The sequence below is a fragment of the Bufo bufo genome, chromosome 2, assembly GCF_905171765.1.
Source record: "Bufo bufo chromosome 2, aBufBuf1.1, whole genome shotgun sequence".
Taxonomy (NCBI): Eukaryota; Metazoa; Chordata; class Amphibia; order Anura; family Bufonidae; genus Bufo; species Bufo bufo.
This window is the reverse complement of record NC_053390.1, coordinates 656,791,252-656,803,754: the sequence shown is the minus strand read 5'-3', so window position 1 is coordinate 656,803,754 and position 12,503 is coordinate 656,791,252. Positions and strand designations below refer to the sequence as shown.

Here is a 12,503-nt window from a genome sequence, read left to right as displayed (position 1 = left end):
AGCCTCTGATCTGCCCCCCCGGCCTCTGGGGCAGTGGGCAGGTCCGATCGGAGTCCCAGCAGTGTAATGCTGGGGCTCCGATCGGTTACCATGGCAGCCAGGACGCTACTGAAGTCCTGGCTGCCATGGTATGTTAGTGAGCAGCATTATACTCACGTGCGCCGTGGCCGCCGTTCGCTCCTTCTTCTCATAGGTCTGTGCGGCGCATTGCTAATGCTATAATCATTAGCAATGAGCCGCACAGACAGAAGAAGGAGCGCCCGGCGGCCACGGCGCACGTGAGTATAATGCTGCTTACTAACATACCATCGCAGCCAGGACTTCAGTAGCGTGACTCCTGGCTGCCATGGTAACCGATCGGAGCCCCAGCATTACACTGCTGGGACTCCGATCGGAACTGCCCACTGCCACCAATGATGGGGGGGGGGACCCTGTGGGATATGGCCGGCACATTCATTGGTGGCTCAGTGGCCACAGTCCCTCCCCTCCTCCTCCTACTCTGTCCTCATTGGTGTTCAGCGGCAGCCGCGCACAGTGGGGAGGGACTCCCTCCTTCTCCAGTCTCCACTGTGCCGGCCGGCTCAGGAGAAAATAGTTCGCGCAGAGAGCGCGATCATATCGCGGTCCGGCGATATGGCGGAAATCCATATCGTGGCCCAAATTTATATCGCCTATACAGCCCACCCCTACTAGTGGTAGAATCATGGTTTTTATTGTGGTTATTACAGTAACTACATCATTATTTGCCTGTTGTGATTTGTAAAATGGCTGCCTGTCACGAAGTGATGTCACCACAGAGATCTGCTTCTACACGGACGATGATGCAGTGCTGCTGCAGATAGTAACACTGTATATAGTGTACATGTTCTGCTCCTCACTGCACTACTATTCACCTGTTAGATACCTGGGCGGGTCACATGACTAACGCCATGTTTAGGCAGATCTAGCACTCCTATGGATGCATTTCACGCTACTAAAATGGACTGTACCATTTATTTTCTTTAGGGAGAGGCACGGATATAATAAAGGTCTGCAAGCAGAATTTTAAATAGATATAAATGAGAGAATTGGTCCATATCTTATTCTCTACATAAATAAATGTAATCTTTAAAAGCAGAACGCCTCTTCAAGTAGTGATTGGCGGTGTCCGATATTTTAATTCTCGGAGTTCTCTCTTCACACACTGGTGGTTCATTGCTCGGATATGGGGCAAGCTTTTGACCAGTGGTTGTCTGAGCACTTTCATATCTAGACTCCACTGTGCCGATTTTAGTCTCCTGTCAGCAGGAGCCCCATAAAACACCATAAATTCATCTCAATAGATACATTACTTGCATTTGCCCCTTTTCTGTCTAATCTCCAGATAGTATAGCGGTATGCAGATGGTGGTAGTACACGACTGCAGGATCAGGCAACACGTTAAGTTTGTTTGTAGTCTGTAACCATGGAGATGGGTAGGTCTGTATAAAATGATATACCTATGCATCTGTAGAATTTTAAGTGCCCAATTCAACTTTAAAAGGAAACTCTACCACATAGCTGTGGTTCACTGTTTTTCTTTTGTTGGTCCGAGTCTCCATTCCAGAGTTATGATACTTTTTCTTCATATGCAAATTAGAACCAATCAGGCTGCCACCATTGCTCTTGTTGCACCCAAGCTCCGCTCCTTTTTGTGGCCAGTCCCTCCACTGTTTTGCCACTGCCTGACCCTGTCAATTGAAGCAACAAGGGAGGGGCTGGCCACAAAAAGGAGTGGAGCTTGGGTACAACAAGAGCAATGGTGACGCCCTCATTGCGCTAAAGGCCTAAATTGCATATTAAGAAAAAGTATCATAACGAAGCCTCAGATCAACAAAAGGAAAAAAAATTAACCCTTTCACCACGCGGCCACTTTTCGCCTTAAATCCCAGGCCGATTTTTGCAAATCTGTCGTGTCACTTTATGTGGTAATAACTTTGGAACGCTTTTACTTATCCAGGCCATTCTGGTTTTGTTTTCTTGTGACACATTGTACTTCATGACAGTGGTAAATTTGAGTCGATATATTTTACCTTTATTTATAAGATAAACCAAAGTTTACCAACAATTGGGAAAAATTCTCAATTTTCTACATTTCAATTTCTCTACTTTTAAGACCGGTAGTAATACCTCATAAAATGGTTATCAATCAACATTCACCATATGTCGTATTTATGTTGGCATCATTCTGTAAATGTCATTTTATTTTTTTAGGTCGTTAGAAGGCTTAGAAGTTTAGAAGCCTTTTTTCAAACTTTCAACAAAAATTTACAAAACCATTTTTAAGCACCAATTCAGTTATAAAGCGATTTTGAGGGGTTTATGTAATGTGAACCCCACCCATAAATGACCCCATTTTAGAAACTAACCCCCTCAAATTATTCAAAACTGATGTTACAAACTTTAACCCTTGAGGTGTTCCACAAGAATTAAAGGAAAATGGAGGTGAAATTTCACTTTTTTGGTAGATTTTTTTGTTAAACAATTATTTTTTGCAACACAGCAAGGATTAACAGCAAAATAAACCTCAATGTATATTACTCTGATTCTGCAGTTTACAGCAAAACCCCATATGTGGCTGTAAACTGCTCTGTGGGCACGTGGCAGTGGTCAGAAGGAAAGGAGCGCCATATGGATTTTGAGGCAGATTTCGCTAGAATGGTTTTTAGGCACCATTTTGTATTTGAAGAGATTCTGACGTATCCCTATAGTGGAAACCCTCAAAAAGTGACCCCATTTTGGAAACTACACTCCTTAAAGAATATATTAAGGGGGGTACTGAGCACTTTGACTCCCTAAGCGTTTTATGAAATTTGGAAACACTTGACTGTAAAATTAAAGTTTACTTTCTTCCAATAAAATTTTGCTTTAGCCCCAAATTTTTCATAGTCACAAGGGGTAACAGGAGAAAAGGCACCGCATAATTTGTTACCCATTTTCTCCTGAATACGGCAACACCCATATGTGGTAGTAAACTGCTGTGGGGGCTCATGGCAGGACTCAGAACGGAAGGAGCGCCATATGGCTTTTGCAGCGTAGATTTTGATGGATAGGTTTATGGGTGACATTGGTTTTTGATTTTTATGCGATTGTCTTATGTAGGGTCTCATTTTTTGCGGGATGAGGTGACTGTTTGATTGGTACCATTTTGGAGTACATAACTTTTTGATCGCTTGGTATTAACATTTTTGTGAGGCGTAGGTGAAAAAAACTGTGGTTTTGGCATAGGTTTTTTTTAATCTTTTTTTTTTTTTTTTTACAGTATTCACCTGAGGGGGTATATAATGTGATATTTTTATAGAGCAGGTTGTTACGGATGCGTCGATACCTAGTATGTCTAATTTTTTAGTTTTACACAGGGAAATCTTTTTTTAACAGAATCAAATTTTGTTTTTGTGTTGCCATTTTCTGAGAGCCCTATTCTTGTTATTTTTTGGGCGATTGTCTTAGTTTGGGGCTAATTTTTTGTGGGATCAGATGACTGGTACCATTTTCGGGTACGTAAGACTTTTTGATCACTTGGTATTACACTTTTTGTGAGGCAAGGTGACCAGAAAATGGCTTTTTTTGACAGTTTTTTTTATTTGTTACGGTGTTGACCTGGCTGGGTGGATCATGTGATATTTTTATAGAGCCGGTCGATACGGACGCGTCGATACCTAATGTCTACTTTTTTCTTTTTTTCTTTATTTTTTGCAATTTTCTCTTTTACTTTATTTTTGGAAAAGGATGCCTACTTTGAAACTTTTAAAAATAATTTGTAAGGGGGCTGGATCTCAGTCTGTCATGGAAGGCAGCCACGATGCCTAAGGAAGGCATCGGGCTGCCTTCCCTGCCATCGGGTCCCCGTCACAGCAGCGTGGTTACCACACGTGCCGCAGTCAGCGCTGGCTATGGCAGTGCAAGGGTTAATGTGACTGCATCAGTATTTTCACCGATGCCGGCGATACAGCAGGGGTCTGGCTATCAGTGCCGGACCTCTGTAGCTGATCGGGCAGGCACAGCTCCTGCGCCCACCCGATCAGAGCGCCTTAGCTGTACGGTGCTGGGATTTCTGTCCCAGTTTCCAGAGCCGTACATGTACGGCACTGGTATCCTACGGGTTAATCAAGTGAACTACAGCTATTTTTCTGTGCAAACCGTTTGATCGGAACGTCGATGGTGTTAGATTCCTTTTTAAAGGGGCTGTCTCACTTCAGCAAATGGCATTTATCATGTAGAGAAAGTTAATACAAGCCACTTACTAATGTGTTGTGATTGTCCATATTGCCTCCTTTGCTGGCTGGATTCATTTTTCCATAGCTTTATACATTGCTCTTATCCAGGGTTTATGACCACTGTGCAATCCAGCAGCTGTGACTGTGCTTGCACACTATAGGAAAAAGCACATATGTGCACTCCCACGGTCCCGGCCACCCGAGAGGCCAGTGCTTTTTCCTACCGTGTGCAAGCACGACCACTGGTGCTGTATTGCGGAGTGGTCATAACCATGGAAACCAGCCTTGTATAATGTGATGGAAAAATTAATCAAGCCAGCAAAAGAGGCAATATGGACAATCACAATACATTAGGAAGTGTCTTGTATTAACTTTCTCTACATGATAAATGCTATTTACCACCGGGAGACAACTTCTTTAAGGGCTTTACTTCTGTGTTCAATTTTTTGTCTACCAAAAAACAAACCATGTATTTGTGTGCATAAATATTTTTTTTTTCTCCCTCCCATCAATAGAATGGGCTGTTCTGATCCACAAGAATCAACCAAAATGGGAAAGGCACTGTGATTCTCGGATCAGGCTTTATGGGTCAGTTTAAAAAAAAAAAAGACCAAACAGGCGTATGGGTCTGTGTGCGATCTGTTCCTGAAACGGACTGCACATGGAAGCAAAAAACAGCCGTGTGTGTATAAGGCCTAAGAATGACCTGCGTGCCCTTGGCATTTAGTATCTAATGATTTTATTTTTTTATTCCCATACCCAGGGTAGTAAGTGGGTCACGAGACGCCACCCTCAGAGTCTGGGATATAGAGACGGGACAGTGCTTACACGTTCTCATGGGGCATGTAGCGGCTGTCCGCTGTGTTCAGTATGATGGACGGAGAGTGGTTAGCGGGGCTTATGATTTCATGGTGAAAGTCTGGGATCCAGAGACCGAAACCTGTTTACACACACTGCAAGGCCATACAAACAGAGTCTACTCCTTACAGGTGAGGATATTAATTTGTGGAAATGTTTATTCTTTCTGCTTCTGTGTCTTAAGGGATCAGCCCCCCCGAATGTATCTGTATCTGAATGTGTGTGTCTGTCTGCAAAAATATATTTGGCGCTGTATGTGCCTTATTATAAGTGTATGTAGGTCAAATGCCAATCCGATTTCTATTTACTTTGCTCATAGCTCATTACACTGTGCCCTTACCATCAGACTCCTTGCTCTTCTTCCTCTGTCTGCACAGATGCCCTCTGGTTATATGGAACATCTGATTTCTGGAAGTGATTGGCTGTACCATTGTAGGTCACTGATTATCTGCCTTATTTTCCATCACATTACTGTAGAATGCTTACATGTGACCTAATTTTGCAATCTAGACAGCCGAGGAGCATCTTTTTTTTTGCGTCATCAGTCATGCTATTTTGATGTCTGTAACCAGGGAGTATACTCGGTATATTGACGTGAAGGCTAGTCCTGTTAAGGACACCAAGGGTGCTGGCCTAAGCCACTTTTTGCACCCTTGCTCCTCCTGCTTCCATGACCCACTGGCTTCACTAACTCCTTGCCCTCACCACATCTCCTTTTCACAAAGTGTAGAAACATCCCTTGCGTCAAAATTTGTCGCGTCAAAACGTGAGGTTTGTGACTTTTTGTTTTACACCAAAAAAAAGAGGTGCAGGTTGATGATAAATCTCCTCAATAGTGTTTGAGATGGTCTGAGAGATGAGCTCCTAAAGGATTGAGGTTCTCTGCAAAGTGCCATTGCCCCTGTATGTGCAGTCTTGTTGGAATTCTATTTAACCAAGTTGTCTTTTCATGGCAGTTTGATGGCATTCATGTTGTCAGTGGATCTTTGGATACCTCAATCAGAGTCTGGGATGTGGAGACTGGGAATTGTATCCATACTCTTACCGGGCACCAGTCGTTAACCAGTGGAATGGAGCTGAAGGACAACATTCTTGTGTCTGGAAACGCAGATTCTACTGTTAAAATCTGGGACATTAAGACAGGACAGTGTTTACAGACATTGCAAGGTAATTAATAATGTATCTCTACTGTGTAAGGCAGACGTCAGCAACTGGAGGTGACACATCATCCGGGAGCGTAATTAACGCTAATTGCTGAATCACTGACCTTTATTTGATAAAGGGGTTCCCCAGTCATTTCTTCTAATCTGTAATTAGCAATAACCTGTGGAAGGAAGTTGTTTAATACTTACCTGTCCCTGGATCGGCCGATGCCGCCTTCCCGGCTGTGGGCTCTTCCACCCAGTTTCAGACAAAATCTGGTCGCTTCTTTTCCTATTCAGCTGCATTTGCTGTAATGCAGCTGAACAGGAAAAGAAACGCACATGTCTGGTCGGGACCCGGGTGGAAGAGCCCGCAGCAGGGACGGTGGCTGAGTGAGGGATTGTCAAGTACTATGTAAAACCTCTTCCTTCCACAAGTTATTGCTAACTACGGATTAGAAGAAATGACTGGAGAACCGCTTTAAATAAAGTGGTCCATTATATGTAGCAATTTTCTTCCTGTATTTAGCAATACAAGGTGCCACCTTCAGTTCACAGAGCTGAAACAGGTTAATACATTAGATCTGCAACACCATAATTTATGTTTGAAGATGTCAGATCTGTTCACGCTCTAGAAAATATGCTGAAAAGCGTCTGTTCTGAAACTTACATTAATATAGTTTAGAATTTAGATGCAATATCAAATGCATGGAATGAAGTCATTGAAAGTGCCATAAAAATAGTCAATTTTGGTTCAGAAGGAAAATGTTTGCGGTGAAATAAAAAGCTCCATTGTCCCCTGCCCTGCGTCCTGCAACTATTCTTAGAAGAGGAAATACTTGCCATTCCACTCACTTGATTTATTGGACTGGACTGCTTATGCTGCCTCCCAGTCTAATTAAGTCATTGCGTCTTGTATGGTACTCTTAAGCAAGGATTGATTTTTGATATGTCGTTCTTGAGCTGTTGTTTTTTATGGTCTGCTACCTAAATTTATCATTATTATAATGATGTTCTTTGTATAATATTTCCTTGAAGTGCTTGCATCTGTCTCCTATTTCTACTCTTTAGAACAGTTGCAAGAAAAAGTATGTGAACCCTTTGGAATGATATGGATTTCTGCACAAATTGGTCATAAAATGTGATCTGATCTTTATCTAAGTCACAACAATAGACAATCACAGTCTGCTTAAACTACTAACACACAAAGAATTAAATGTTACCATGTTTTTATTGAACACACCATGTAAACATTCACAGTGCAGGTGGAAAAAGTATGTGAACCCCTAGTCTAATGACATCCCCAAGAGCTAATTGGAGTGAGGTGTCAGCCAACTGGAGTCCAATCAATGAGATGAGATTGGAGGTGTTGGTTACAGCTGTCCTGCCCTATAAAAAACATACACCAGTTCTGGGTTTGCTTTTCACAAGAAGCATTGCCTGATGTGAATGATGCCTCGCACAAAAGAGCTCTCAGAAGACCTACGATTTAAGAATTGTTGACTTGAATAAAGCTGGAAAGGGTTATAAAGGTATCTCCAAAAGCCTTGCTGTTCATCAGTACACGGTAAGACAAATTGTCTATAAATGGAGAAAGTTCAGCACTGCTGCTTCTCTCCCTAGGAGTGGCTGTCCTGTAAAGAGGACTGAAAGAACACAGCGCAGACTGCTCAATGAGGTGAAGAAGAATCCTAGAGTGTCAGCTAAAGACTTACAAAAGTCTCTGGCATATGCTAACATCCCTGTTAGCGAATCTACGATATGTAAAACACTAAACAAGAATGGATTTCATGGGAGGATACCACAGAGGAAGCCACTGCTGTCCAAAAAAACATTGCTGCACGTTTACAGTTTGCACAAGAGCACCTGGATGTTCCACAGCAGTACTGGCAAAATATTCTGTGGACAGATGAAACCAAAGTTGAGTTGTTTGGAAGAAACACTCAACACTTTGTGTGGAGAGATAAGAGAGGCACAGCACACCAACATCAAAACCTCATCCCAACTGTGAAGTATAGTGGCGGGGGCATCCATGGTTTGGGGCTGCTTTGCTGCGTCAGGGCCTGGACGGATTGCCATCATCGAAGGAAAAATGAATTCCCAAGTTTATCAAGACATTTTGCAGGAGAACTTAAGGCCATCTGTCCACGAGTTGAAGCTCAACAGAAGATGGGTGTTGCAACAGGACAACGACCCCAAAGCATAGAAGTAAATCAACAGAATGGCTTAAACAGAAGAAAATATGCCTTCTGGAGTGGCCCAGTCAGAGTTCTGACCTCAACCCGATTGAGATGCTGTGGCATGACATCAAGAAAGCGATTCACACCAGACATCCCAAGAATATTGCTGAACTGAAACAGTTCTGTAAAGAGGAATGGTCAAGAATTACTCCTGACCGTTGTGCACGTCTGATCTGCAACTACAGTAAACGTTTGGTTGAAGTTATTGCTGCCAAAAGGAGGTTCAACCAGTTATTAAATCCAAGGGTTCACATACTTTTTCCACCTGCACTGTGAATGTTCACATGGTGTTCAATAAAAACATGGTAATATTTAATTCTTTGTGTGTTAGTAGTTTAAGCAGACTGTGATTGTCTATTGTTGTGACTTAGATGAAGATCAGATCACATTTTATGACCAATTTGTGCAGAAATCCATATCATTCCAAAGGGTTCACATACTTTTTCTTGCAACTGTATATAGGAAAATACAAAAATTCAGGGCAGCACACCTGATGAAACCACCAGTAGAAAGGGGTGCCAGCGGTATTGCACCTTACCAAGGTGATAATCAATAAAAAAAATAAATACACCGCAGCACTTCCAGTAGGTGAAAATAGTGCGATCCTTTTATTCACCCGTGCAACGTTTCGGTCCACTCGATGGGACCATTTTCAAGCCGAAAAAGCTTGAAAATGGTCCCAGCAAGTGGACCAAAACGTTGCACGGGTGACTAAAATGATCCCACTATTTTCCCCTACTGGAAGTGCTGCGGTGTATTTATTTTTTATGTATATATATCTTTCTATATACATAGATGAAGTGTGTGTATATGTATGTATATGTGTGTGTGTATGTGTATATATATATATATATATATATATATATATATATATATATATATATATATATATATATAATTTATATTAATATTATTTTGGGGTCCGATGGCCAGTGTTTACACAAGGCTGCGGGCACTGTTAAGTATCGTGCATGCGCGATCCCTCACAGGAGCCGGCTGGCTGTAAGAAGCAGAGGGAGGGGGGCGGGCACTCCAGTGGATCCGGGTGATGCTCTTTTCACAAGGCTGCCAGCCCTGGATAAGGATCGCGCATGAGCGATCCCTGACAGGAGCCGGCCCGGCAGCCAGACGCAGAGGGAGGGGGTGGGCACACAAGGCTCTGACGTTTCGTGTACAGGCTTATTCCTGCCTTAGGGAGTGGCCCGGCTGTACACAAAACCTTAGCACAGGGAGCTGGCTGGATGACTTCGCGGGTCAAGATATTATAGATGGAGAGTAATTAACAAAGGTATTATTAGGTATACTATAAAACAGATTGGCCTATATTTATATAACTCGGACAACCCCTTTAATGACATGGGAAATTAGAAATGAGGTAATTAAAGATTGTGAAAAAATATGTTGAGTGTAAAAACAATAGGCCTTTTTCAGGTAACAGTCTTTTTAAAATACACCATTGTCTTGGTACAAAGCCAGCCAGCTAAAAGACGGCATAAGCAAAAATGTCTAAAGTGTCTAGCAAGGTGCACCAAAAGGATCACATCGCATGTGCCACAGTCATGAATTTGCTGTAGTTTCTTACAATCTGGTTGAGTTATGACTAAATTGAGGAAAGTAACAAATCTCCCCCAACTGGGTGTTCTTTGTGTACAAATAATGCATTTACTGTGTGAGTGCCAGTGATGGAATGTTATGGTGGCTCCATTTTTTTTTTTAATATTGTTTCATTATGAAAGCATTAACCATGTAAATGCCTTCCCCCCCCATAGGTCCCAACAAACATCAAAGCGCTGTGACTTGTTTACAGTTCAACAAGAATTTTGTAATAACCAGCTCAGATGATGGGACTGTAAAGCTATGGGACTTGAAAACTGGTGAATTTATTCGGAACCTGGTGACATTAGAAAGTGGAGGAAGCGGAGGAGTTGTATGGCGGATTCGAGCCTCCAACACAAAGCTTGTGTGTGCTGTTGGAAGCAGAAATGGGACTGAGGAGACAAAGCTGCTGGTGCTGGACTTTGATGTGGACATGAAGTGAAGGCTGGGGAAATTTATTTGTCCAAATTTGTAGACTGCATAATCCCCCCTCCCCCCCCCCCCCCCCCCCTCCCACTTCTTCCCCAGTCCTTCCCTCCAAAAATATCCATTGGCCTTGGTGAAACAGGATCTAGGCTTGGGACAACATGTTGCGAAGACCTACACATGGTGAATCAGAAGACATCTTGTCACAAAATGACTTCCCATTTTGATGTGGGCTACCTTTTTCTTTTGCAAAAAGGAGGACTCTCAAAATGAAACCAGGTGCAATGATTTCTAGCAGTCTCCTATTGGTCACAGGGGGCAACCCAGTAGCTGGGCTGTCCGGAAAGCTAGACCCTAACTAAACGCTTCAAAAATTACTGGTTGACTTCAGAAGAGAGCAGTTGCAACAAAGTCATTTTTTTTTCTGGTTTTTGAAATGCTGAAAAAAAAACTGTGAAATGTTTTTTGTTTTTGTTTTTTTTACAGTTTTATCCCTTTTTTTTTTTTTGTGGACTATTGCCAATGTCAAACAATCACAGTATTAACCTCTGTTTCTCTACTTATTGTTGCTTCCATCTACATGTTTCAATGTATATGTTGCTCTGGGGTGACAAGCTTGTCTTTACGTTCTCAGATGGATCTAAATCTTGATGCTGGTGCTAGCAAGTAGGTCTTTTATCAATGGGATTGTTGTCCCATAGCTGTACTGTATTCCCAGTGGCCAAACATATTTATGCTGCTAAATGAAAGGAGAGGAAAAAAAAAAGCAATTTTTTTTTTTATTATTATTTTACTGCTGTGACGTTTTAGTCCCAGACTGAATTCCAAATTTCTTCTAGTTTGGATACAGAAAAAGACTTTTTGCCACTGAAAATTGAATCCACTGTGCCTCTAAGAGGCCGAAAGTGGGACAGTTTCAGACAATTAAGAGTGAAGTTTGCTTGCAAAGAAAAAATGGAAAAGATTTGAGTGTGTAAAGCTTATTTTCTTGTAAATGTAAAGACATTCCTTAGAACAGAGGTGTTGTGGCCTGTTCTTTTGGGAACTTTTTGTTGTGAGGCTGCGGTGAATGTTAAAAAATAAAAATAAAAAAATAAAAGCATAACACAACTGACAAAAACAGCAACTGATCAGACTCAATAAATAACAGTATTTTGGGAGGAAAACAGCTGTTACAGTTAAACAGGGCAAGGTGACAAATGAAGCAAGGCAAAGATTTTTTATTTTTTTTGCAGCGCAAGCTTCACGTGCAAATACCGTGTACAATTGTCAAATACTTTGCCTCATGTTCCAAGAGTCACAACTCAAGCTGAACTGTGAAAAGTGGTTTAACACTGTATCCTATGCGACCTTTTGAATTTTTTTTTTTTTTTTTTCGTTCCTCCTCATTCAAATTTTTTTTTTTTGTTATTTATAGTCTGGTTTTAAAATCAGATTCCATTTTGTTCATTTTACAGTTCTGTAACAACATGATGTGATGGAGGTAAACAATGTTTAAAGGGATTGTGTCTATGGTTTGATTCACTTAGAAATTTTATTTTCTTATAACTTAAGTGCAATAAAATGTGTTTTTTTTTTTTCATGTTACAGACTTTTATTGCTGCCTTTTCAACGTGAAATGTGCAATTTTATCTGGAGACGTTAATCATACATTGAATCTTAATAGTGTCTACATGGCTGAATTGATAACACATGGGAAGATGTCCAGTTTTTTTTTGTGTGGTATTGCAGCTGCTGGGCTCTGTTGAAGTGAATGGGCTGTGCAGCAATGCCACACACAACCTGTGGACCGATTTGGCCTGCTTTTGAGAAGAAAGCAGACATGTATTTTTCACGCTGGGTTCACACCAGAGCGTACTGAGCGTACGCTCTGTATGCGCGATTGTACGGGCGTTTACAATCGCGCATACAGAGACAAGCGAACGCCCAGTGTCGCGCGTTCCCGGAAGTCTATGTACGGGAACGCGCGACACTACGCCCCAAAGAAGCTCCTGAACTTCTTGGGG

General features: G+C 41.9%; 1 protein-coding gene across 6 annotated transcripts in view; it reads left to right on the top strand.

Moving 5' to 3' along the window:
- FBXW7 (F-box and WD repeat domain containing 7) overlaps positions 1 to 12,051 on the top strand; it is a 194,262-nt gene extending 182,211 nt beyond the window's left edge. For all 6 annotated transcript variants that reach the window (XM_040418545.1, XM_040418544.1, XM_040418543.1 and 3 more), the window contains 3 exons: positions 4,999 to 5,224; positions 6,050 to 6,260; positions 10,245 to 12,051. In XM_040418545.1, coding sequence (XP_040274479.1) covers positions 4,999 to 5,224; positions 6,050 to 6,260; positions 10,245 to 10,513 — 706 coding nt within the window. In that variant the 3' untranslated portion in view covers positions 10,514 to 12,051. The remainder of the gene's footprint in view (positions 1 to 4,998; positions 5,225 to 6,049; positions 6,261 to 10,244) is intronic.
- Positions 12,052 to 12,503: the final 452 nt, after the last annotated feature.